Here is a 26,939-nt window from a genome sequence, read left to right as displayed (position 1 = left end):
TTTCCCTTTCTCAGCCAAGAGCTGGGGGCACACACTGAGCCGCGTCTGTGCCCCTCCACCAGGTGCCCTCCTGCGTGGGGGTCCTTTCCCACGCAGTTCTCGTAGCCTTGATACAAGGAGGAGAGAGAAGACCAGAGACCTGGGGGCCCGACACCTTGAGCACCTCCATCTGTGTCTCCCAGAGACTCAGTGGCCATTTCCAGAAGGACACCCAGGCACTGGGCAGGTTGGCTTCGCTCCATGCAAACCCTCCCTCGATCCATCATGGTATCTGTCAGTAGCACTTCCTCCTTGTCACACTGCAGAACTTCAGAGGCTCTGGCTTGTTCTCTCTGCTGCTTCCGTGCCCTGGGTGCCTTCTAAGGAGCCCTGTCCCGCTCTGAGTCTCGCCCTTCTCTCTATGGACATTGAGCCCCTCCAGGGGCTGAAGTGTGTTTGTTGAACAAAACGATAGCCTCAGGGCCAGCCGGAAGGGCCAGACTTATCCTGGGCCTAAACTTGAGCAATTTGTCAGGGGCCCTCCTATCACAAGCATTTAGGAAGACGGACTTCAAACAACAGCATCGCAAGGACCTAAGAGGTCCCATTGGCCATCTCTCTGCAAATGCCAGGCCATCTCTCACACAGTCAATGTTTGCAAGCACCCTGATTTCTGGAACACCTCCAGTGATGGGGAGCTCACCACCGGTGCTGGATGGCTGTCAGAAATGCTTGCTGTGCACTGCGCTGAAATGCTGTGGGAAAGAACCAAACACGGGGAACCGGCTTCCAAACACAAGACACAGACCCAGGAGGCCAGTATGCTGGATTTGCTCTCCACGCAGGCAGCCTAGCTCCCCATCAGAACACATGCCTGCCTGTCTCGCCCGCACGTGTGCAGTGAGTAGAGGGCCGAGGGTGCCCATGTGGAGCAGAGTGAGCCCCGTAGAGGCCCAGTCCCCAAGCCATCTTTTCCCACTGTCTCCAGTCTCTGCACTGCTGCATCTGGGAACAGTGGCAAACTGTGATATCCTCTCTTGGACCGCCCCCTCATCCCCCACCCACTGACGGGCAGCATCTATATGCTGCTTGGGAATCTCAATCTCACATTACCTGGTCTGTCCTGACTTCACTGCTGTAAACGCCATGCACCATGATAGAAACCATTAAACAAAAACATGCAAAGCATATGGGACCAATTGGGACATTTCCTGGCTGGGGCTGGTGTCCACCCGGCCATACCTCCCTAGCCCACTGCAGATTCTGGCCCGGCTGCAATCGGCTTGCCCGGAATGATAACAACAGGTTCCAGCTGAGACGACAGAGGCACCCAGTCACCTTGTGTGCCAGACCAAGAGGCCTGGGTAGTCTCGTCCCCACGGCCGCGGCCCTCACAGTGGACTTCATCCACTTCCATCTCTTCAAACACACGAAGCAGAGGAAGGGGCCTCTCGCAGGGCCACAGAACTATGGGGCTCCCAGAACAGGGGCAGCTTCAATGTCTCCTGGCTCCCAAGGCCACCGTAGAATGCGGATGACAAGTAAAGAGGCAGTAGCAGCCTAGGCCGGGGGCTCTGAGTGGTTGTGACATCGACGCTTCAGGGTCCCCATGTTATAGATGCAGAGAGGGATGTTCAGAGGTGGGAAGTGACTTTCTGAGGCTGCACAGACTGTGAGGAGAGCCAGCACCAAGGGCCGATGCATCCATGCTCTGTGTCCCTGTGGGTCAGTGGGGAATGAGGGCCGGATTGGCTTCCCCAGCTAGCGGAACAGACAGGGACAGAACCTAAGGTGCCCCCAACACTCCTGCCCGGTGCAACGTAGCTTTTCCCAGTCATTCAATCAGATCCTTTCAGGTGCTGCTACCAACAGGTTCTACAGGTGCCGCAGGGCCCAGATCAGCGGCGCTGAATATGGTGCCTGGTGGGCCTCACTTGATTGTATGAGGCCCTTTAAAAACAAAGTCTTCTCCAGCTGGTCGTGGAATGGGAGTCTGAGAGTCATGGCATGAGAAGGATTTGACTGCTGCTGCTGGTGTGAAGATGGAGGAGCCACGTGGCATGGAATGCGAGTGACCTCTGGGAGCTCAGAACAGTCCAACTGACAGCCAGGGAGGAAGCGTGGCTCTCCAACCTATTGCCATTGGAGCCAAATTCTGCTAGCACCTTGGATGAGTTTGGGAGAGCCCCAGATGAGGCCAGATGAGGATGCGGCCCAGCCAACATCTTGATTTCAGAATTCTAACCTCTAAAACTGTGAGAGAATACATTTCTGTTGTGTCAAGCCACCCAGCTTGTCGAACTTTGTTACAGCCACCCAGTGAAACAAATACAGGTCCTGTTACTTGGACACAGGTACCACTGCAACAAGTACCCGAAACTTTGGCGGTGGCTTTAGATTAAATAATGGCTTGAAATTTTGAGACGCAGTATAAGAAAAGCCTTGAACAGACTGTTGGTAGAAATACAGATGTTAAAGGCTCTGCCAGGGAGTGCTCAGAAGGGAGTGAGTGACATGTTACCGGAAACTGGAGGAAACTTGTCATAAAGCAGCAGAGAACTCGGCTGAATTGGTTGAGAAGCAGAACCTGTAAATGATGAAGCCGAGAGGATTTCTAAGCAAACTGTGGTTTCTCCTTGCTGTGTATAGTAAAATGTGAGAGGAAGGAGGTAAATTAAGAAAGGAACTGTTGAACAAAAATGAATCAGAACCTGATGATTTGGGAAATTCTCAGCCTAGCCAGATTGCAAAAGATGCTAAAATTAGGAGATTTGTGTACGGGAAAGTGTGCACTGGAGAGGAAGCCAGTGATGTGGCAGAAGAGATAAAGTGTGTGACTCAAGGTCACACTCAACCGTCTCAGCCGGAAGTAGGCAGGTGGAGCAACTGAGCTGCAGGAATTTTCTAGCCCTCAAGAAAAAGGATGAGCCCAAGAGCGCAGTCTTGGGTGCAGAGGGCAAAGCCTGGAATCACCGGGGATTCTCCTCAGGCCTTGAAACCTAATGGAATTCGCCCTGCCGCGTTTTGATATGGCTTGGGTCCTGAGACTTCTTTCTTTCCTTCCTTTACCTCCTCTTCCCGCTCTCCGCCACCGTTTGTTGTTGTTGTTGTTGCTGCTGTTTTTTAGAGCAGTTTTAGGTTCACAGCAAAATTGAGTGGAAGGTACAGAGCTCTCCCATATGCTCCCTGTCCCCACATGACACAGCGTCTACCACTACTGACATCCCACACCACACGGGTTCATTTGTTACCAAAATGAGCCCACGCTGATGCAACATTATCACCCAAAGTCCGGTGTTCACGTCAGGTTCACTCTTGGTGTTGCACCTCCTGCGACTTTTGACAAATGGATCACCTTTATAGTAATATCACACAGGGAAGTCTCAGCGCCCTAAACACCCTCTATGCTCCGCCAACCCATTCCTCTCTTCCCCCAACCCCTGGCAATCACTGATTCTTTTACTATCCCCATAGTTTTGCCTTTTCCAGAATGTCATATTGAAATCATACAGTATGTGGCTTTTTTAGATTGGCTCCTTTCACTTAGTAAAATGCATTTAAGGTTCCTCTGTGTCTTTTCATGGTTCAAAAGCTTATTTTTAGAGCAGAATAATCTTCCACTGTCTATATGAACCACAGTTTATTTATTCATTCAGTCCTTTGGGTAATAGTCCTTTAGCTGATGTCTTTTGCAAATATTTTCTCCCAGACTATGGCTTATCTTCTCATTCTCTCTACAGTGTCTTTCACAGAGCAGAAATTTTAAATTTAATGAAGTCTAGCTTATCAATTCTTTCTTTCATGGCTTGTACCTTTAGTGTTGTATCTAAAATGTCATCATACCCAAGGTCCTCTAGGTTTTCTCCTATGTTATCTTCTGAGAGTTTTATGGTTTTGTGTTTTACATTTAGGCCTATGTTCCATTTATATATTTGTGAAGGACGTAAGGTCTGTGTCTGGTTCTTTTTTTTTTTTTTTTTTGCACGTGGATGTCCAGTTATTCCAGCACCATTTGTTGAAAAGACTATCTTCACTCCATTGTATTGCTTTTGCTCCTTTGTCGAAGATCAGTTGACTATATTTATGTGGGTTTATTTCTGGGCTCTCTGTTCTATTTTGTTAATCTATTTGTTCTTTCACTAACCCCACGCTGTCTTGATTACTACAGGTTTACGGTAGTCTTAAGGTGAGGCAGCGCTTCAACTGTCCTTCTCATTCAATATTGAGTTGTCTGTTCTAGGTCTTTTGCCTCTTCACATGAATTTTAGAATCAGTTTGTTAATATTGACAGGCTAATTTGCTGGGGTTTTGATCGGGATGGGATTGACTATAGGTCAAGTTGGGAAGAACCGATATCTGGCAATATGAGTCTTCCCACCCATGAATATTTATTTCTTTCATCAGAGTTTTGTAGTTTTTCTCATATAGCTCTTGTACATGTTTTGTTAGATTTCTGCCTAAGTATTTCATTTTGGGGGTGCTAATGTAAATGATATTGTGTTTTTAATTTCAAATTCCACATTTTCATCGACTGTATAGGAAAGTTGTTGACTTTTGTTTATTAACATTGCACCCTACAAACCTGCTATAATCATTTGTTAGTTCTAGTATTTTTTTATTGATTTTTTAAAATTTTATACATAGACAATCATGTCATCTACAAGCAAAGACAGTTTTATTGTTTCCTTCCCAATCGGGGTACTCTTTTTTTTCTTTTCTTATTTCTTTGCATTAGCTAGGACTTCCGGTATGATTTTGAAAGAGATGGTGAGAGGGAACACACATTTCTTGTTCCCGATCTTGGTGGAAAAGCTTCCAGTTTCTCTCCATTAAGTATGATGTTTTATGTAGATGTTTTATAGATGTTCTTTACAAAGGAAGTTCTTCTCTGTTCCTAGTTTGCTGGGAGTTTTTATCATGAAGAGATGTTGAATTTTGTCAAATGCCTGTTTTGCATCTATTGATGTGATCATGTTATTTTTATTCTTTAGTCTGCTGATGTGAAGGGTTATGTTGATTGATTTTTGAATGTTGAACTAGCCTTGCATAACTGGGATAAATTCCACTTGGTCCTGTATGTAATTATTTTATGCATTGTTAGATTTGATTTGCTAATATTTTGTTGAGGATTTTTGCATCTATGGTCATGAGAGATACTGGTCTGTAGTTTTTCTTTCTTTTAATGACTTTGTCTGGTTTGGTATTAGGTTAATGTCGGCCTCATAGAACAAGTTGAAAAGCGTTCCCTCTGCTTCTATCTTCTATAAGAGACTGGAGAGAACTGATGTGAGTTCTTCCTCATATGTTTGGTAAAATTCACCAGTGAACCCACTTAGGCCTGGTGCTTTCTATCTGGGGAAATTATTAATTATTAATTCAATTTTTAAATAGCCATAGGCCTATTCGGATTGCCTGTTTCTTCTAATGTGAATTTTGGCAGATTGCGTATTTCAAGGAGTTGGACAATTTCTTCTAGGTTATAAAATTTGTGATAGATAGAGTTGTTCATAATATTCCTTTATTATCATTTTAATGTTTATGGGATCTGCTTGTCTATAGGTAAAGTGATTTTTTTTCCTTTGATTTCTTACAAGATTTTTCTTTATCTTTGATTTTCTGAGGTTTGAATATAATATGCCTAGGTATAATTTTTTGGTTTTGGTTTTGTTTTGGCATTTATCCTGTTTGGTGTACTCTGAGGTTCCTGGATCTATGACTTGGCATCTGACATTAATTTGGGGGAAATTCTCAGTCATTATTGCTTCAGAGTCCTTCTGGTCCTTTCTGTCTTGCCTACTCTGGTCTTCCCATTACACGTATGTGTCACCTTTTGTAGTCGTCCACAGTGCTTGGATATTGTTCTGTTTTTTTATTTTTATTTTCAGGCTTGTTTCTCTTTGCTTTTCCATTTTGGAAGTTTCTGTTGACATAGCTTCAGACTCACTGATTGTCCCCTCAGGCATTCCAGCCTACTAATGAGCCCATCAAAAGCATTCTTCATTTTTGTTACAATGGTTTCGAACTCTGATGTTTCTTTTTGATTCTTAGAATTTCTGTCTCTCCCTGCTGACGTTGTGCATCTGTTCTTGCATGCCATCTACTTTATCCATCAGAGCCCTTAGCATATTAATCACAGTTGTTTTAAGTTCTGCCCTGATAATTCCAGCATCCCTGCATGTCTGGTTCTGATGCTTGCCCTGTCTCTCCAAACTCTGTTTTTTGTCTTTTTGTACATCTTGTAATTTTTTCTTGATAGTCAGATGTGTGTTGGGTAAAAGGAACTGCAGTAAATAGACTTTTAGTGATGTGGTGGTAAGGTGTGGGGTTGGGAAGCATTTTATAGTCCCATGACTAGGATTCAGTATTTGTGGGCACATGCCCTGGGTTGTAACCTTCACACATGCTCTTCAGCCCCCTTGTGTGGGACAAGAAAGGTAAAGGGGCTGGATGGATATTCTCCCTCCCCGGGTTGGTCAGGCTCTGGTGGAATCATTTCTCTGTTAAGGAGAACAGATGCTCTGCGGCAGCAGTTCCCAGGCTTTCTGGCACCAGGGACCGGTGCTCCTATGAGAATCTAACGCCTGAGGATCTGAGGTGGAGTTGAGGTGGTGATGCTAGCACTGGGGAGAGGCTGCAAATACAGATGAAGCTTTGTTCACCTGCCTGCCACTCACCTCCTGCGATGCGACCTGGTTCCTAACTGGTACCGGTCTGTGGCCCGGGAGTTGGGGCCCCCTGCTCTGGGGTACTCACAATGGCTACTTCCGCCCACAGCCCACCCGAAGCAAAAGGAGATTTTTCTCCCATCTTCAGTGTGAGAACCTAGTGTGGTTCCTGGATGTAAAACTCACAAAAGTGTGCCCTCCACCCCGGAGTTTTTAACTCTCAGTCTTGTCCATGCTGAGCCGCCAGCATTTGTCAGTCACAGTTCAGGTCTTCCTGCCCCAGCAAGGTTTCCCAAGGATGTTTCTGCTCATGGGTTTCTGCTCTAGTAAGTTGTGATTCTCTAGGTTCATCTCTGTCTCTCCAGTTTGGGGGGTCTGCCCTGTGAAGGACCCCACTTCTCTGAAGGACCAAAAAAGAGTTTTTGATTTTGTTTGTTCAGCTTGTAACTTATTAGGATGGAGTGCCACTTCCCAGATCCTCACATGGCAGAAGACAGCGAGGGCCCTGTGCCCTTTCTAACTTCCATATTTTCTCTTTGAAGTAGGAACAGGCTGTCGCTGTCATCGGATGCCTGTACCAATGCTGTATTTTGAGAGCAGCTAATTTGTTTCCTGGTTTCACAGCTGGAGGCAGAGAGGAACCTACCCCGAGAGGGATTATACATGCACCCATTCGGGATTTAGAGAGTGGAGCTGATGACACCGAGATGAGACTTTTGGACAAAGCTCTCATGTGTAATGGTTGAGACTTTTGGAGGTGTTGGGATGGAGAAATATATTTAAAATGCGGGATGGATGTGAATTTGGCAGGAATAAAGGGCAGACAATCATAGGTGGAATTGTTGCCCCCCTCAAAAGATATGTCCAAGTCCCTAATTCCAGAAACCAGAAATTGTGACCTTGCTTGGAAAAACTGCCTCTTTTCTGCAGATGCAATAAGGTTCTTGAGAAGAACAGACCATGAAGGATTAGCAGTGGGCAGGAAGCATCTGAGGACACTGTAGAGTGAAGGTGGTGGTGACAGAGACCCCCCCTATGCCAGGAGGTCTGTGCACAGTGAGGGGCTGTATGACAGGAAGACCACATCCATGGTGATGTTCGTGCTGGGCAGTGTGACAAGGCAGAGTGAGCAAGGAGGAGTGGGTGGGGCTATAGGTAGCCTCAGGCCGGCCTGAGATGCCAGGAGGCATTCTACCGCGCAGGATCTGGAGGCCAGAGCTTGCAACGGTGTCCTTCCTCATCACCCGTACTCTCCGCCAATGCACAGGTGCTGGTGCTTCTCTGGTTTGTTTTGTGCTGGAGAGATCAGGCCACTGTGTGCTGCACAGGGCATCTCCATCCGCACCTAATTTGTGCTCCACCCCTCATCAGGGCGATAGCCCCAGTCAACAAGCCCACTGGGGAAAAAAGGTGTTTTGAGTTCGGTAGGAAGTCTTGCCTCCAAGAGGAAACCCATTATTGTGAAATGGCCCGTGAATGACTGGCTCCACTTCTGTAGACTCAGGCTCTGAAATCTGCACCCTGAGCAGTGTGGCCTGTCCTGGCCACACCCCACGACCTGGGACGCTTCTTCCCCTTCTCCCCACACTGCCCTCCCTGCAGGCTGGCATTCCCGGACAGTCAGGAGCTTGTGCGTGGACCCTGGGCGGGTGCAAGTGCCTGTCCCCTTACCCGTAGGAGGGGCGAATAAGCTCTTTGGGAGGCCCCTGGGAGCAGTGGAGCGGACGGGAGCGTCTGATTCTTCGATGAAGTGCTTACTGGGCGTTAGGAGTGCACGCTGGCCTTGCCCTCTTACCAGCCCCCAACGTTGTCTTCACTCCCATGAGGAGCATCTCAACGCTGCCACTGTTCCACATTTAGAACCAAACAGCCCTCCAGAGCGTCACTTCCATTGGAAAACACAGGCCAAGGCCCAGGCTGCTGTGGCCCAGGGACCATGAGAAACTGGTTTCTCTGCTTGTCCCGCCCCCTCACAGTGTAGAAGCCCTGCTGATGGCTACTCCCCCTTTCCAGGGCATCTGCCCCAGTGCCTCTGAACAAGGGTCAGGCTCCCTAACCTGTCACCAGTTGCAAGTGCCCAGTCTGGGAACAGAACAGCTGTTCTGAGGAGGGGACCCAGGGGCCGCAGCCTTGGGCCGTCTGCGCATCCTGGGACCCCTGCCAGGCCCTGACCCTCCTTTATATCCAGCTGGTTGTCTGCATCCATGAGACGGACACCAGCCCATCACTCACCTGGGAAACACGGCCTTCTCTAATGCACAGGCCTGCTTGAACAAAAGTGACAGTTGGGGAAAGTGAGTCACCCGTCCCTCCCCAGGATGAGAAGGGGACAAAAGGTGGTGAATAAAACCCAAAGGGCCCTGAGGAGCAGGTGCTGCTTCAGACCTGGTGGGAAAAGGTGCTGGAGGGTCGTGTGGTGCGGGTATCAGGGGACAACAGCTGTGAGTGATGGGATGGCCACCACGGCTTCCTGATGTTTATCCATAGCTGCGGGAGCCCTGGACACATGGTCAGGCCCACAGAACACAGCCTCAACCTGGTCCTGCTTGGCGATCCCTGCCCTGCAGCTCAGGTCTCTCTGCCCTGCCACAACGGCCTTCACGCCGGACACTGCACATAGCCCTGCATGGCTCTCCAGGTGGTAGGTGGAGAGCAGCTCCTGGAGTCTGCAAATGGATGGATGCCTTCCCTACGCTGCCCCTGCTGGCCTGCTTTTTGCTAGGGAAGCTGAGGGATGAATGAGACCGAGTGGCTCTTCTGGGGAGCAGGACCACCTTGCCTTCGGAGAGCTGGAGCTGGAGGACCAGCCCTGTGGCTTTTCACTTTCAAAATGAATCAGGGAAAATTGCCTCCTTGACAAGCCCACCGCTGTTCCAAGTTCCCACATGGGCGCCAAATGCCGGAAATACTATGTGGATGTGGAAATCAGTTGCAAATGTGAAAACTGACTACAGTTTGCATTGTTTTCCAAGTTTTACTCAAATCCATAGCTAATAATTAAACCAGCAGCAGTGAGAGGGGAGGGGGCTCCTCAAAGGTGAGGCAGAGGTGCCCCCTTGGTCTCATGGTCTCATGCCAGGGTTGATGCTTCAAGTGATACAGCTGCCTCCAGGAGGGCATTCCATCAAACCCCAAACCCAAGCAAAGCCCCCACCCCAACTGACTGCATATAGTCAAGTTTTTTGTGGTGTTTGAAAATGTCTCCAGGACTGATGGATTTTTGTGTTTTCCTCTCTCTTAAATCTGTGTGCACGCTGATTTTGGGTGTCCAAGGAAAATCACTTGTGGAAAACAGCACTGGCCTTTCCCCACGTCGCTTCCTGCCTTCCCTACCCTCCTCACTGCTCTGCCCCTCCCCCAAGTTCTGCCTTTAAGAGGAATAGGACTGCGAAGCTCTAGACAACTGGGCACGTCCAGGAAAAAAGGGGCCGGGGTTTCCTGGCTGAAACCCTGGACTGGCTTTGGCACCAGCCACAGTGTTGTGCTGATGGCTTAGGCCACTCGAGTATGGGGTCAAGGAGGGCAGTGAGTTGCCCTCCAGGACAAACAGTGCTGGACAACTGCGGCTGCAGCCACTGGGTGGGTGGGCGCTGCAGCCACTGCCAAGTCCTGCCGCCTGCTCGCTAAGGACCTATTTGAATAAAGAAAATCAAAACAAGAAAATCAAAATCAAAACAAGAAAATCAAAATAAGAAAACAAAATACATGAAATTGATTTCACAGGTAGTTTTATTGAAGCGCTAGACACCCATTTGCTCACAAGTCCAGGTTGCCTTCATGCAAACAGCACACCTGAGATGTTGCGACGGACACCACATGGGCTTAAAGATGAAGCAGTTACTACCTGCACTCCCAGAAAGTCTGCTGATGCTTTCTTTAAACAAAAGAATTGCCCTTTTTGATGAAATGTCAAAGCAGTTTCATTTCAGCTCAATGTGGGCTTCACAGGTACATTAGCTATGGGCCTTGCACTGTGTCCACCTTAGTATGTAGTGTAAACCAAGCTCACAGCATTGTGTCTTAGGACCTATGGGGTGACAAACTGACAAAATCCGTTCCCATGAGTCATACATAAGTTAAAGGGCAGAGAGACTGTGGTACAGGAATAGAGCACATGGACAGCTTGACCCAACACACAGGTCAAACATCAGCGTCAGGACAAGCGCCACATCAGGAGAGAAAAATGCAAAACCGGGGACACATTCAAATGCCCAGCTGGTGACAATGACACAGGCTCACTGCGGTCCTCACACCAGTCTCCAGAGGGTCACGCACCTGATGTGATTCATGTGGTGAGAGCCACCACGGCACTTACTATCAGGATGCTGAGGATGGCAAGAGATCAGCAGCCTGCCAACACTCTCCTGAGGCCCAGCATCAGAGCATCAGAACATCCATCCCCCTCGCGTCTTTCCCCAGGGTCCAAAATGTAAGGCCAAGAGAGTGCACCCGGAGTGGGGCAGACAGTGAGAGGTGAAGTTAGACAGCCGGGGTGGGGATGCGAGGGGGGTAAAGTTACATCACTGTGGGCAGCTGATCTGAGTTAGAACTTGTGCTCCTGTGTGTGGGAGGGGTGTTGTAGGAGTGGAGTTATTGTACATGTGATGTGGGAGCAGAGGGAGGAATTAGTGTACCTGGGAAGGAGCAATGGGAGGTGGAGGTGAGTATCTGGGTGGGAAGTGGGTAGGCTGGGGAGTTCTCGGTTTCATCAGGGTCTGGGCATTTTCCCCTAGCTGGGGACTACCAACCAGCTGGTTTAAACAGGTAAGGTGTCTGTGCTTTGCCTTCCAGTCACCAACTCAGTTCGGCAGGTAGATTTTCTGCTACTGGAAGGCTTTAAAGTATAAAAAGTTAAATGGGGGGCCAAGGTAAAAAAATAGCACATGATCCTTAATTACTGGCAGGAGAGAAAAGGTAGGAGAATAAGCCTCTAGTGAATGGTACGTATTTTGGGTCCCACACACCTTCATGCCCAGTATCAGGTATATGCATGCCCAGGTGACTGAAGAGGAGAGTGAGCCGGAGAGCTCAGGGCTCGCTCACAGAGGGATCACTAGCAGAGTCCTGGTCCCCACTTCCAGAGGCCTGTCAGCATCTGAGGTGTGTGCAGTCCGGAGCCCTGTGGGCGCTGGGTGGTGCCTGCCTTCAGTACAAGCAGGTATCAGACAGCTGCTTGGGGCTGAGTGGGGCCAGGCACAGTGCCCTGCTGGGCGGGGCAGGCTGTTTTCAATCCCCTGTTCAGAGCTCTGCAGAGCTGGATGTAGAGGAGCAGGTGCGATAGCGTAAGTCACTTGGCCTATGGCTTCCACCTGCCTGCTCATTAGAAACATGTGGGGACATGTATACCCCAGATTCTGACTGAGGGGCTGGGGGTCAGTGCACATGTGTAAACATGCATGTGTCTATCTTCTGAGTCCCTGGTTGACCCCAGCGTGTGTGTGCGTGTGGTGTGAGTCCCTGCATAAACCCAGTGTGTGTGTATACATATTTTCTGAGCCCAGTGTGTGCATGTGCATGTGCACATGTATTTTCCGAGTCCCTGGGGAGCCCAGGCTGAGTATGTAGATGTATTTTCTGAATCCCCGGGAGCCTGGCCTATGTGTGTACATTTTCAGAGTCTCTGGGAGCCAAGTGCAGCCGTGGTGAGAACTATGCCCTCATGGGCTGCCGGGAGAAGCTGGAGCGTCGGGCATAGCCTACCCCCGCACTAGGCCTATGCCCAGGGCACGAGCTGCCTTCCCTCCAGTGTCACTCCCAGGTCTGTGAGGGCTTGATCCAGGTGCCATCGCCTCCGGGCAGTGAGAGCTTTCAGTAGCTGCCCCTGTCAACACACCTATGCCTCTGTGTGCCCCCGCCCCCGCCCCCTCCCCAGCATCAAGCATGGGGCTCAGAACCCCTCAAGAACCCCACCACGTGGTGTGTGGGAAAGGCCAGGAACAAGTGCTTGTGTGCCTGCGTCAGAGTAAGGACCTTGGAGGCCAGTAAGTACAAACCGAATAAGACACAGAGACTAGGACTTTAATTTACTGGGAAGACCCTCAGGGAAGTTACTTCTGGAAGGGTAACTTCCCATGTCTTCCGGGAATGGTCAGCTTCCACGAGGCTGAGCATCCCTGGGCAACCCAAAACCCACACCCACCGACCGGGAACCTCGGAATGTGGCCTTATGTGGAAGTGAGGTATCTGCAGACATCATCCAGGTAAGGACAGAGATGTGATGACCCTGGATTAGGGGGCCCTGAATCTAACATAGGTGTCCCTATAGAGAAGGGGAGGGGAAATGTGAGACACAGACATGGGAGCCTGGCACATAAGGACAGAAGGAGCAATGGGGTAATGTGGCCACAACCCAGGGGAGCCTGGAGCACCAGCAGCTGTGAGGCAGGAGGGACTTTCCCCTGGAGCCTCCGAGGGAGCGTGGCTCTGTGATACCCTAATCTCAGACTTCTGGCTCCAGACCTGGCTCACACTGCTATTGTTGCCTCCATCTGCGGTACTCCGTTCAGGCAGCCCCAAAATGCAGCACTGCACCTGCACACTCAGCCTTACCCAGAACTCGGGGCACAAGTGGGCAGCGTGGGCCTACAAGAGTGAGGGGGAGGGGAAGACACCTCAAAGTGACACCCCCTTGGGCACAACCCTCCAGGATGCTGTTTCAAAGCAGTCCGGGGCTACCTGTTGTGAGAAGGGAAGGGGGTCCCCCACTTCTCCACTTTCCCCTGAGGGGCCCTCTCAGGGAGCCAAAACCAAACAAAAAAAGCAATGTCAATGTGTATCTTCAAAAAATACTCTAACACTAGCATTTCTCTTGTTTCTCAATAGAAATGTGGCAGTAAAAGCACATCAACACTTTTTTTTTTAACAGGCACAGTATGTACTATTTTCACATTTGGCTAAAAACTCGCAGTGAAATAATTATTTCCGGTGTTTATATGATGACTTCAAGGTGTGCTAAACTCTCAGCTTCAGTTAGAAAATTACCATAGAACCAAAAGGAAACCGGCCTGTCCCCCAGAGAGAACCAGAACGAGTGCAGGCGGTGGGTGTGCGCTGAGCAGCCTGCGTAAGAAGCAGGCTCAGACTGGCAGTGGCCCTAGTGGCCCTGGGGAGGGCCTTCTGCCCACACGGGATGCGCCTGCAGCGTTTAGGTGGGCAGAGTTAGCGGATTCTTTCATAAGGATGCAAGCCTTCCTTTTATGCTTAGCCAGAATGGAGAAAGGATGAAAATACAGCTACTTGTGATGCCAGAGACCTGGGGTGGGGACATGCGCGGGGTGCAGCCTACCCTCTGAACGACGAGCTGTCATGTGCTGTGGGTGGCTGGGTGGGGCTGAGCCCGTGTTCGAGGTGTGGGTGCTCCTGACACCTGGCAGCCCGTGGGGGCCTTGAGGGGATGCTGCTCGCTGTCTACAGCCAGAACTGCTTCCCACAGCTGCACCTCAGCTTCCCATGTGCCGCTGCCACTGCCTTTGCAGCAGCCTTTGGTCCCAAGGCAGCCACACCCCCTGGGCCAGGGAGTGATATCCCAGGGTCTTCCCCTAAAGGAAGCATGCAGGGGTTGAGGACGACGTACCATACTGAGAGAAGGGATTCTCGTTAAAAGCAGTCACCTTGGTGCTTTCTTGTCCTTCTAGGTCAGTTTTTTCATTCGGCGATTCTGCTTGTCGATGGTTAAGGTCGTCCGGTCCACAGCGGCAGCGATGCCATCCAGGGCCTCGTCCTGTCTCTCCAGCTCCATCTCTGCATCCAAGGCGAGGCCTTTCAACTTCCTCAGGATCTGCGGGACAAGCACGAAGAAGGACAGGCCACCTTTCTTAAACTCTCAAAAACAGACAACACATCTTCCCATCATTTTTATAATACCAAAGGAATTCTGAGTCAGAGGGGCTATGCTATGTCCCCACGATGGAGCCCAGAGTCAGAGCCTGGGAGGGCTGTCGGAGACGACGGCTTGGCCCGGCCCTGCTCCAGGCCACAGGCGGCAGGCTGACCACGAGTCCCTGCTGTTCCAACCCACGCTCGCTTGTCACCGATGCCTTACCACATCCATGAGGAATTCCCGCCGCAGCAGCGGGGCGGCTGGCACAAGATAACATGAGATCTGGGGCCAACAACTGGGATCCGGTTCCAGCTCCTGCCCAATCGGTGGTTCATTACCTGCCTGCACCCAACTATCGTACTGCAGGCTGAAGCTCGAAAACAATATTTAAAAACAAAAGCAAAACCTTATTCTTATCTGTATGGTTGAAATATTTCACACACAAATACAAAAGGCAGAACAAAGCCCAGCACAAATAACCCATGTCTCACCGCATAGCCCCCTGGGACCAGGAAAAGTGGGGGATCTGCGGCTCCAGGAGGCAGGGAAGGGATCGGCTATGGACACACGGGGGGTACAGAAATGCCACAAACTGCAGCAATGCCACAGGGAAGCCGGTGGGCACCCTCGGGGTGGAGGCTGCTCTACAGCTGCCAAGTGGAGGAAGCCACCAGGCCGGACGGCAGCCCCTCCCCCACACTGTGACTCATGCTATCCTTCATATAGTTTTATAAACCAGTAAGAGCAGCCGTTTTATGACAAGTCTACAGAGACTAATTGCATTGTGAAATGTACTTTAACTACATTCTTACTGAGCCTGGGTTGAAAAATTTAATATCCTCAAGCTGACAAAAGGAATGGTTTTAAGAGAAATCTTAATGATCAACTACTTGCAATAAATGTTAATGCCTCTTTTAGGGAAAGTTTCAGACCACTGGTTAGGTCGAAAGGCAGGAACTACAGAATGTGAATCACCATGAGGGTCCCCGGAGCCTCACTACTCACCCCCAGGGGACCAGCCCGCCTGCAGATCTGTGCAAAGTCCCCTGTCACAAGAGGATGAATGTCAGCAGTGAGTGAGCAGCCTGGGCAACTGCCCCAGAGGACCCCAAATCTAATCTATTGATAACCTACCGTGCCCCACAATGATGTCACCCCTAGGTCCCACCAGGTGGCCCAGGACTGTGCTACCACCCGAGAGAGCCACGTGGACTGTACCTGTGTGGTGTCATAGGCCGGACAGCGCTGGGTGGTCAGGTGGCAACTCTGCACACAGAATCAAGAGGGATGCCTGACCACCTGGCCACCACCCGCTGCGGGAGCTGCTTCGTCTGATTAACAAGAAACAGAATAAAGGTGGGATGATGGCCAGAAGGGTAAGATCGGCCCCTCCCAGGAACAACGAGGCTCACATGAGATCACAAATGTGAACAAGCTGTGAAAACTGTAAAGTGCTATGTGAGGTGCCGGCGCCAAGTCTCAGAGCACTCGGTCTGAGGGGCCCAGCGCCACCCCAATCTGTGGAGGGGACAGAGATGAGAACTGAGGTCACCCACGCACAGTCACACGCAGGTTAATGGCAGATGCAGAACTTGGCCCACGTCTCTCTCCAAGCAGTGTCATCACTGGATTGTCGTCATGAGACACGAGTAAATTGTGTGGCTCAGACGCCACCTTTCTGCACCCTCTGGGAGCTGGTGGAAACTCCATCGGTTGAGTCACTTGAAAAACTGGACGGCGCTCTGGAAAGTACACCGTGGGGTCAGTCGACTCTGGAGGGGCTGGCTGGATGACCTAACACAGGAGGTCTTTTCCACCTCTCGTTCCTATGATCTCACATGGCTGGGGCCCAAACGGGAGAATAAAAGTCAGCGCTTACAACACATTAGGCAGGTCCATCTGTGCCACTTGCTCCGGTCAGCCAGCCCCTCATAACGTACGTCCACTTTCAGTGTGACAATAAAGCCATTCCACCAGGAACGCACACAAAACATCCCTCGAAGACTGGCCTTTGCCACCCACCTGCACCCCATCTGACACCGACACCCCCAAGGTCTCTCTCCTGCATTGAATGGTCAGGTTGCACAGACCCCTTTGGCTTTCTGCAACCTCTATGTCCTTGTCAGTCACGTCAAAATGTGGTCAAGTTCATTACCAGTTGAACTCTTTCAGGAGCACCAGGCCCTGACTGTAAAGTCAGCCTCATGCTGTGCTGTTGGCAGATTCGGACCCTCAGCAGGCAGCAGCTATCCCTCAGCACAGAGCAGGAAACAGGACTTGGAGAAGTAAAGTCCCCCCAAATCCAAATCCAGACCAGGGCCTGTTGGGTGAGCGCTGTTGGTGGTGTCATGGCGCCTCCCATATGCTTCCTTCAATCCCAACATCCACACTCATGCAGAAAAGCAAAACTGGGGTTAAAGTGTGTACCCACACTTTATTGTTTCCTTATCCCCTTATCATCCTAAATGAGGTTGAGTCACAGGCCCCCTATAAGGTGCCCTGATTGCTCTTTCTCTCAATCCTCAAACTCACTCTGCTTCACACACAGGCCGGAGCGGGGTGGGGTGACTTGCCTGATGCATGCAGGGTGCATCTCCCAGTGTGGCCCTGACACGACCGGCCCGTCACAAAGATAACAGATGTCACAGCACGATGACTCAGAAGTCACGTCACCAGGACCCTGAGATGAATCACAAACATCTCTTAAAACACAGCAAAAAGGCCACCACCAGGGATTGGCAGGCCATTCACATACCAAGGAAGGCTGGGACCCAGAGCTGTGCTGGCTCATGGAGCCCTCAGCGACTGTGGCAAGACAGCCAGTGTAAGGTGAGCCACACTTGTAATTTAAAATTCTCTAACACTCGCATTTTAAAAATAAGTATAATTAATTTTAATATCAATTTTAATATATTTTATTTAACCTAATCAACCCCAGATAGTACCATTTCACCATGAAATCAATATTAACAATTAGATATTTTATGTTATTTTTTTATATAAAGTCCTAGCAAGCTTGTGTGAATACTATACTCACAACACATCTCAACTTGGACCAGCCACGATGGCTAATGGTTACTACGCCACACAGCACAGGACCCCATTGCCACACGACAGCACTCTCACCAAGCACCCCCACTTTCCATGACAGTCTCTGCAGGTCCTACACGTCCATCAGCCATCTTCCTCCACATACCAGAGCTTCTACCAAGAGCCACTTTCTGTGACAGTCCCTCAGTCTACAGCTGAACAGTGGCAAGAGCAAGAATACCTACATTCTTGAGTCTATGTTTAATAAGCACATACAACTTATTTTGTAAGCAAAAAATAGCTGGCATGCCCACAGAAGCTGAGCATTTTTCTGAGTTGGTAGTCCAAACAAGGGTGGCTCCTACTGAATATTTCGATCTGGGAAAAGTATCTCCGAGAGGACGGCCTGAACGACAGCACTCACTCCATGCAGCCTGCTGAGACCCTTGGCTGGTCTGCCAAAAGTGTACTTGAATTAATTCTGCAAAAATTAAGAGAGATCTTTACACCTACTAAGAGAGATCTTTATAGCTACTAAGTGTGCAAAGACTATTACTGAGTAAACCTACAAACTACTAGGACCTCAGAATACTGGTACCGTGTCTTTTTCCTTTAAGAAAGGGATTGAAGCAATTAAAGGCATCGTGTGCATTCCATAGAACATGGGACGGAAAGAATGGAGAATATGAAGTCTAGCCAAACCTTAAAAACAGTTGTTACTTCTGTGGCCCAGGATGACAAGCTGTCTAGTCATCAACAGATGACGCTGCCAGCCTCTGAAATATCAACCGGCCTCTCAGATGAGCCCTCACTGGGCTCTGCGTCAAAGACCAGGCTCTAATTGGACTCCTCACCAAGTCCCCGCTACTCTGACGGATAAGCCCAGCAGCCTTTTTTCCAGCCACATTCATACCTACACAGAAACTACCTGATTAAAAGTACATTGAGTTTCATAAGAAACTAACTTTTATGAACTCCAAAGAAATAAAGAAATATACAGTGTACTCGGCACAAGCAAGGCATGGAAGCACATGTGCTGGGGCCACTCGGGCAGAGGACCCTGGGAATGCGCAGTGCCTTTCTGCTCAGAGGGTCATAGGCGGCCCCCAAAACCAGCGCAGGAGGCTCGGTCCCACAAGCAGATGCTGGGCCCCCTCACCAGCATCAGTGACTGGGAAGGGGGCAGCCAAGATAACACAGGTGGGAAGTGGGAGGCACCACATGGTCCCCAGGACAGAGCAGATGCTACTGGAAGCAGAAGAACCTCTACCTTGGCCACACGCTCTGGCACCTGCACCCCCCCACATCACAGATCTCAGGACAGTGGCACTAGCACCACCCAAGTCACCACAGGAGTGCATATGGAGACATTTTAGCCTTCCGACCACTTCCATTTTGTTTATAAAAACAGGAAATAAATTATGGAAAAATACCTCATCCACTAGAGTGGGTCCACTTACCAAAACAAACGTGTTTAATGTTTCTTGCCTCACTCGAACCAGGAGGGGACCCCAAGCTCTATGGTGAGCTATGCCGCCAAGGGGGCTTTGAAATGTCTGTGTCACTGCAGCAAGGGAAGGACACAGTACACAGAAAGACAGACCTTGATGCTTCCAAGATGTCTATAAAATTCTAGTTGTTGTCTCAACTTATAGTCAGAAAAAAGAAAATGTTTCGCTCCACCTCATGATAAAACTCAGGATTCAGAGTCTTACTATATTAATATTAAGCACCTCCAGTGAGTTTAGTATTAGCTAGACTGTCTGCCCTCACCTTGTTATTAAGCTGACTCACTGCAAAACTGTGAATTTTCTTGCAGTGAGAAATTAGCAACCATTTAAGAACAGAGCTGGGATAAATCAAGCTGTCTGCAACTCTAAATAGTTCTGCCATTTGAGGCCGTTAACATGCTATAGAGAAGGTAAAGAGAGAAAAATTGGCTTCCAGCACAGCCAAAGCTCTGGAGGCTGTAAAGAACATTCTAGGCTACAATCTGTCACATTCAGCACTCAAAGACCACCCCCACGTCTTACCCATCCCCTCTGCCGCATTCCTGAGGCCCTGGCACAGGTTTCTCTCCTAGGGGCCCCGATGTGCCCCTCCTCACGCTCCCTCTCAGCAAAAGGCACAGGAGCTAAGCACAAACCCATCTGGTGCACCAGGGCTGCGTGCACACAGCAGGGACCTGTCAGCCTGCAATTACAAATGGCCTCTGCAACTCAAGGTTCAGACAGGGAAAGCACAGGCAAGCACCTCCTAGGACCAGAGGGGCTCCTGGGAGCCAACCTGCCCTCAGACCCTAAACAGGGCTTCCCATAACAAGAACCAGGTTTTGAAGAGGGCAAAGAATCCCCATTAAGTGAGACACCCAATTAGTTATAGGGTCTTTTACCCTGGAAGTTGGTGCCTCAGTGGGTAATCCCCAGAGCATGAGACAAACAGAAAATGCACCAAGTATGTGGTGCATTTTGAGCTGGCTTCCAGCACAGCCAAAGCTCTGGAGGCTATTGACAGGGTCACAGCCCGTCGAAGCCCACTGACTGACACGTATGTCTAGAGCTCACTAATGTGCCAGCACCCTGCCCAGCGTGCAGGCCTCCTCCTCGCCTCACTCCCACGCATGCTTTGAGGGGGGACCCTGTCCTGCAAAACATAACAGAAACACTGGGAAACGGGCAGCTTGCTGAAGCCACGGCTAACATGGCAAAGACACTCACCAGCCACCTGAAGCCAAGCTTCCAACAACCAGTTCACAGATCTCTTGTTAGACGGGATGGACAGACATGTGCTGCCGAGGCCATGTGGCTGAGCAGCCTCCCTGACACCGGCTCATATATTTAGTCCAATTCTACACTTCAAACCATAGAAACCGGCTTCCCAGCCTGAACCAAAAACCACCCAATACCTGCTATTTTAAAAAGTTAATAACGTGATGTCAGTAATAGGTAGGACATCCAGACAGGAGGCTGATAAGGAAACAGAAGACCTGAACAACACCCCCATTACTGGACCTAACATGAATATAGAACACACTGCCCCAATCAGCAAAGCAAACGTCCCTCTCGGACACACAGAGCACCTCCAGGACAGACCACATGGTAGGCCACAAAACAGACCTCGGACACAGAAAGTTCATAGAAAGTACCTTCTCTGGCCACAGTGGAATAAAACTAGAAATCTGGAAAACTAGAAAATTCAAAATACATATAAATGAACACATTTAACCAATGGGTCAAAGAGGGAAATAAGTAAAATTCTTTGAGACAAATAAATACAAAACACAACATACTAAAATACTAGCAAACTGAATCCAGGGATTTTTTTTTCCAGAATACAAATGGGGTTCAACGTAAAAAAATCAATTGATGTAATAAACCACATTATTAGAACAAGGAAAAAACACATAATCATCTCAACTGATATAGAAAAAACACTGACAAATTTCAATACCCAATATCCTTTCGTGACAAAATCTTTCAGAGAACTAGGAATAGAACTCTATGAACCTCTGTAAAAACTGGATACCCAATACTCATTGAAGCCACCTGGTAACAGGCTGATGTGCCAAGAGGGTGATGTGCTAACTTCACTCTGGGGGTGGAGGGAGCACGCTCTGCATGTGAGACCCTCCTAGACCTCGACCCATGTATCTATCTCTTCGTTTGGCTATTCCTTTGTGATCATGACCAGAGTGCCCGCCTGCGCTCTGTGAGTCACCTTCAAGAACTATCAAACCTGAGAAGGGTCAGGGGAACCCCCCAGATTTGTAGCCAGCTGGTCAGAAGTGCATGTGGCCTAGGGACCAGGTGCTTTAACTTGTGGGGTCTATGCTAACGAGTGGTTAGTGCCAGAATTGAACTGCAGTAGGCCAGCTGCACTTGGTGTCAGAATTATACCAAAGGACATTATCAAAAAAGTCAAAAGACAACCTACGGAATGGGACATTTATTTGCAAATCAGAAATCTGTTAACAAGTTTAATATCTAGAATACATAAAGAACTCCTACAACTTAAACAAAAAGACAAACAACCAATTAACAAACAGGAAAAGAACCTGAATAGACGTTCCTTCAAAAAAGACATACAAACAGCTGGCCAATAAGCCCGTGAAAAGATGGAAGACATCATTAGTCATCAGGGACATGCAAGCTGAAACCACAATGAGACAGAGCCCTTCACAACTACCAGGATATAGCTATAATCATTTAAAACATTTCAAAAGGGAAAATAAGTGCTGGTGAGGATGTGGAAAAACTGGAATCTTCATATATTGCTGGTGGGAATATAAAATGGTACAGCCTCTATGGAAAACAGGCAGTTCATCAAAAAGCAAATTCCACTCCTAGAAATATGTCCAAGAGCTGAAAGCAGGACACAAACAGACATGGTACATCTGGTGGCATATTCACGAGCCAGAAGGTAAAAGTAACCTGATGTCCATCAACACATAAATGGATAAACAAAATGTGGTCTGTCCACGTAACAGAATATTATTCATCCCTCAAAAGAAAAGAAGTACCGATTCATACTACAGAATGGATCAGCCCTGAAAACATGCTAAGTGAAGAAAGCCAGACACGAAGGACCAACATATGGTTCCACATAGAGGAGGTCCCTAAAGAGGCAGATTCAGAGACAGAGGAGACCAGAGGTCACCAGGGGCTGGGGGAGGTGGGTGTGTGATTTCTGTCTGGGATGACAGAAGTGCTTTGGAAGCAGATGGTGGTGATCCTTTATACAACATTTGGAATATAATTAATGCCACTGAACGGCACACTTAAAATGGCAACATCAGTATTACATATATTTTACCACAACAAAAAACACGGTTATGGTATATAAGTAATTATATAACCTTCCACAGCGAGGCACAATAAGAAAATAATCAAATGCTTGATTTTACGACTTGAGGTTCACGAAAATGTTGACTAAGAAGACAGGACAATGTTTCCAAGGAGAAAGAGTCATCCTTCCCATCAAAATGCCAGAGCATATTCCCTGTCCCCACTTCCCCACATTCCACCTGCACACTGCCACATGGCTGCTCAGGAGGTGCTCGCTGCGATGCTGGTAGTTCCTCACCTGGAAGCTCCCTCCCTGCTCACAGTTTCCAGGGCAGTGGAAGGGACAGAACACGTCCCCAGGACTCATGTGCATGGGCATCTGAACCAGAAGGGCAGATGTTCCATCCATGCAGCCCAGGTTTAGCCACGGTGGCTTCTATATGAGGAAAGCCCAGCGCACCTGCACAGCCTTCCCTGTCAGCTATAGGAGACACACAGCCACACGCCTAGACAAGCCCTCCCACCCTGAACCAATGCCACAGACAACATGGGTCTGTGCTAGAGAGGTAACCGGCCAGGGCTGCTTAAGGCCCTCCTGTGCTTGTCCATCCAGAGGGCCCCCAACCCTCTTCCTAATGCGTCAGCCGTGAAGCGTGGCCTGGCCTGCCACACAACCAGTTTAAGGACATGGCTATCCTGCCTGTCACCACATGACTGTGCACTGACAGTCAATACACTGAACCAGGGATAAGTCATTCACTATTCAGACCTTTATTTGGGGCTGAAGAACACTGGTTACATGTAATTCTCTTACGTAGATCGGATCTATAAGAAATGACTGATTTCTTTTCGTGACTATCAGAGGAGATCGACGTTTAGGATGAGTTTCAATAGCAGGGACCAGAGAATAGGGAAAAAAGACCAGGACAGTAGAGTCACTGAAGATAGAACCTATTCTATGGTTTCTAATACAGAAACAAAAGAAAGGACATGAATTTAAGACAGTTTCACACCACGGAGAGAATCACAGCAGCCTTTCTGCCCTCAAATCATTTCAGGAAAGTTCCTGAGTGTGGCAGGTGCAGGGCCCCCTGAAACAGCGCTCACAAATGGGGTGGCAGCGCATGAAGCCTAGCTGGACTCAGCATGACCCGTGGTCCCAGCAGGCTCCACAGGGCGATGCTCTCCTCTGCCAGCCTACCAGCTGTCCCCATTTCCCAGTGACTGAGCGAATGAAGCACCTCAGTTTTTCCTTTAACTCTTAGTGTTTTGTGTTTATTGTTTAAGAAGATACCAGATACAGCAGGCAGACTAAAGCCTTAATGTAACAAACGAGAAAGTTTAAAACCACGACCTTAAGCTTCGTAGGAATCCACACTGCACCCCCTTTACTGGGAATGACAAGGCGTCAGCTCAGGTCCCCTGCGCCAACTGCAGTTTAGTCATCAAGACAGATGCACCTCCACATAGTGACTTTCACGTATCTGCAACAACAGAAGCCACAGCTCCCCAGACATTTAACTTATTCCCACATGCTTGAGCTTCACTATGCAGTTAGATTTCTTGTCTAAGTAGGACACGTGTGATTAACCTCAGAGAGAGCATTTCTTGTGAAACACGGTTCTCCTTACAGGAGGGCGGCTGAGGCAGCGGCTCTTCTCAGCCCACCACAGGGTCATCACTTCCTCCACCCTGAGGCCACGGTAAATGACTCAGGGCGGCCGCTGTTCCCAGCATGGACACCACAGGCTTGCTAAGACTCACTGATGACAGTCAGGACCAGCCACACAGACGCATGTTCTCCAGAGAAGGATGGAGGCCACAGTCCCAGCTGTAGGTGCATGCACCCTGACCTCTGCCATCCCCTGGAGGCCATTTAGGAGCAGGGCCCCTCTCAAATTGCATGGCCACCTCAAAAACGAGCAGATAAAGTTCCAACATTTCCCACCACAAAGCTGTGTTCCTTCTTCAACCTATATACAGTGTGGGGCCCAGAAGAGCATGTCTCTGTCATGACACCATGTGTGCATGTGCGTGTGTGCATGTATGTGGCCCAGATCCCACCCGTCTCAGGCCTGTGCTCTGTCCCCTGCTCTCAGGAGAATGGCACATCAGCCTTTATGGGATGAGGAGGCTCCAGCCCCAGAGCAGACAAGAGCCACATGTTCTGGAGGCAGTTAGGAAACTGCAGCATTTGCTAGCTAAAGCTAGAAAGCAGCCATTTCTGTGTCATTACAGAGTGACTAATGTAGACAAGGAGGAAAAAATGACAAATCATGTATATTTAAAATATCGCACAGCAAAGATGAACATTTTTTTCCCCAGAAGGAAAGGGCTGAGCTTAAGGAGTCTCTGCCTAGGCAGACATGTAGAAAACGGGCTCACGGCGACGCAGTCTCCCACGTGTCCTGATGGAGCAGGCACCATACCAAGGAACCAGGCTCTCCAAAGGAGGGCCAGGCCTGCTATCGCCTTCGAGCCACAAATGGACCCACAGAGCCCCGGGGCAGAGCACATGCTGCTCACCCCTGGGGAAACTAAGGCAGGAAGATGCAAACTACAAAAATCTCAATTTCAACTCATCGACTGCAAAGGAAAAAGAGAAGATGACGAAGGCAGCTGTGCACAGAGGCGCTTCACTGAGCGCAGTGACCGGTGTCACGGGTGCCTGCTACAGACAGACAGCACGCGTCCCTCGATGGAGTGGCAGAGACACTTGAAGACAGCAGGGAATGCCTCTGTCCTTTTTTAAAGGGAATATGGTATGATGTTGATTTTTTTAAAACAGTTCTTATCGTTTAAAGATAAATTATGAACTATTTATGAAATACTGTCTAAGTATTTTCTATTTGCTTCAATATCATGTGAAAAGGAAAAGGAAAAAAAGCATCATATTGTCCAGCAACAACACAGGAAGACAAGTTAAAAGTATTTCTATCAAATACTGTTTAAATTTAACTTTCTGGACACAAAGTGCAAGGCTCCTCAGAATCCAGCCAAGCACTTGAGCGATGACAGAGCAGCGCCCTCAACTGGACGTGCACATGTGGAGCGCGTGCACACTTACACTGCAGGCTCACAGCACACATACGTACACCACACAGACAGCACATGTATACACATAGCACACACACGTAAACTGCATTCACAGCACACACAACATATGTGCACACAGACTCAGCAAGGCATAGAACACACATGTACACAAGATTCAGCACATGTATATGCACAGCACACACACGCTACAGACTCAGCACATACATGACATATGTGCACACATATTCAGCAAAGGCAAGCATACACATGTACAGAGACTGTATATGCACAGCTTACATATTTATGCAGACTCATAGCATACATATGTACACCAGACAGCACATGTATAAACATAGCACACACATGTACACAGACATAGCACATTTACACACAGCACACACATGTACACATGGACTCAGCACATGCAGAGCTTACACATGTATAAACATGTACAGACAGCACACACATATTCATAGCCTGCATGTGTGTACAGTCCACATGTATGCAGAACCCACATGTACACATGTGCATGCATACACACATATGTACAACAGGTGGAAGCACAGGAAGGCGGCGTGTGTCTGCATGCATAGAGCACAAGGACTCGGGATGGGCCCTGCCTTTCTCTCCCTTCTCCAGCTGCAGGGAGCAGAGCAAACAGGGTGGGTGTTCCAGCAGCGCCTGTGGGTGAGAGGCAAGCATAAGCAGAGAGTGTTGTTTTCAGGCAGGAGAGAGAAAGGCATCCTCTGCAGAGGAAGATGACGTCACTGAACGCATGTTACCTGTCTTAGTTCCTGGGTGTCCCCCTCAGAGATGAGTGGCTCGCTTGTCTGTAGCTGAAGTGGTCTGCCTTCCTGGCCCCCCGAGGGCTCTTGGTGCCTGGAGCAGTCCATCAGCCCGGATGCTGGAATAAAAGCCAACATCAGTGACACCTTCTGGGAGGCGCGCACACACGAGCACTTTACCAAGGCCGACCTAGCTCTCTGGGCTGGAAAAGTGTTCTCACAGGCATCTCAGGGTCCCCGCACTGAGCCTCTGCAGAGCTGGGCAGCTGTGGGGTCTGCTCAAGCCTCGCTGTCTACCCTGGTCCCTGATCCCACACTGAGCGACATGCAACACTGTAACCACGGGGCCTGCTTCTGTAACTGGCTCTCAGTAGAGACAGTGGTCTTTTTCTTTCTGAAGAAAGATTATAGCTTTGGAGTTTCACACACGGTACTTAGTGAACCCTCATGAACCCCACAGGATGCTGTAGATCTGGAAAGTCCAGGGGACAGCCAGTTGGCAGCCAAGCAAAGGTGACTATGGAGCCATGAGGTAGGGCGACTCTGAGAGCGTGGGGCCAGGCGCCACTCAGATCAGGGTTTCTGCTCACACAGGACCTGTGCCCAGGCAATTTCCCCGAAGAGCGGCTGGGATGGAGACAGTGCCACTCTGGTGGCTCACGGGCCCTCCCACGGTGTGCTACCTGTCCTTGATTTAAAGAGCTGGCTCTGCTTGCACCCAACACTGCAGGCCCAGATCAGGGCGCTGGGGAGGAACGCAGATGGCAAGAAGCGCATTTGTCTGCAAACCAGCACCAGTTCCTGAGCGAGTCTCTCTGTGTCAGAGGAATGGAGGCACCGC

General features: G+C 49.3%; 1 protein-coding gene across 3 annotated transcripts in view; it reads right to left on the bottom strand.

The window, feature by feature from the left end:
- Positions 1 to 10,355: 10,355 nt before the first annotated feature.
- Positions 10,356 to 26,939, bottom strand: part of SNAP47 (synaptosome associated protein 47) — a 54,584-nt gene continuing 38,000 nt past the window's right edge. For 2 of the 3 annotated variants that reach the window (XM_025040582.1, XM_006923263.3), the window contains exons 4-5: positions 26,096 to 26,217; positions 10,356 to 14,421 (exon numbers count right to left, since the gene is read on the bottom strand). In XM_025040582.1, coding sequence (XP_024896350.1) covers positions 14,275 to 14,421; positions 26,096 to 26,217 — 269 coding nt within the window. In that variant the 3' untranslated portion in view covers positions 10,356 to 14,274. Of the gene's footprint in view, positions 14,422 to 17,036; positions 17,144 to 26,095; positions 26,218 to 26,939 lie in introns of all 3 variants that reach the window. The other variant, XM_015598112.2, reaches the window with a different exon arrangement.

Source organism: Pteropus alecto, unplaced genomic scaffold (genome assembly GCF_000325575.1).
Source record: "Pteropus alecto unplaced genomic scaffold, ASM32557v1 scaffold78, whole genome shotgun sequence".
Classification (NCBI taxonomy): Eukaryota; Metazoa; Chordata; class Mammalia; order Chiroptera; family Pteropodidae; genus Pteropus; species Pteropus alecto.
Note: the sequence above shows the minus strand (reverse complement) of the source record. Positions and strands in the feature narration are given on the sequence as shown.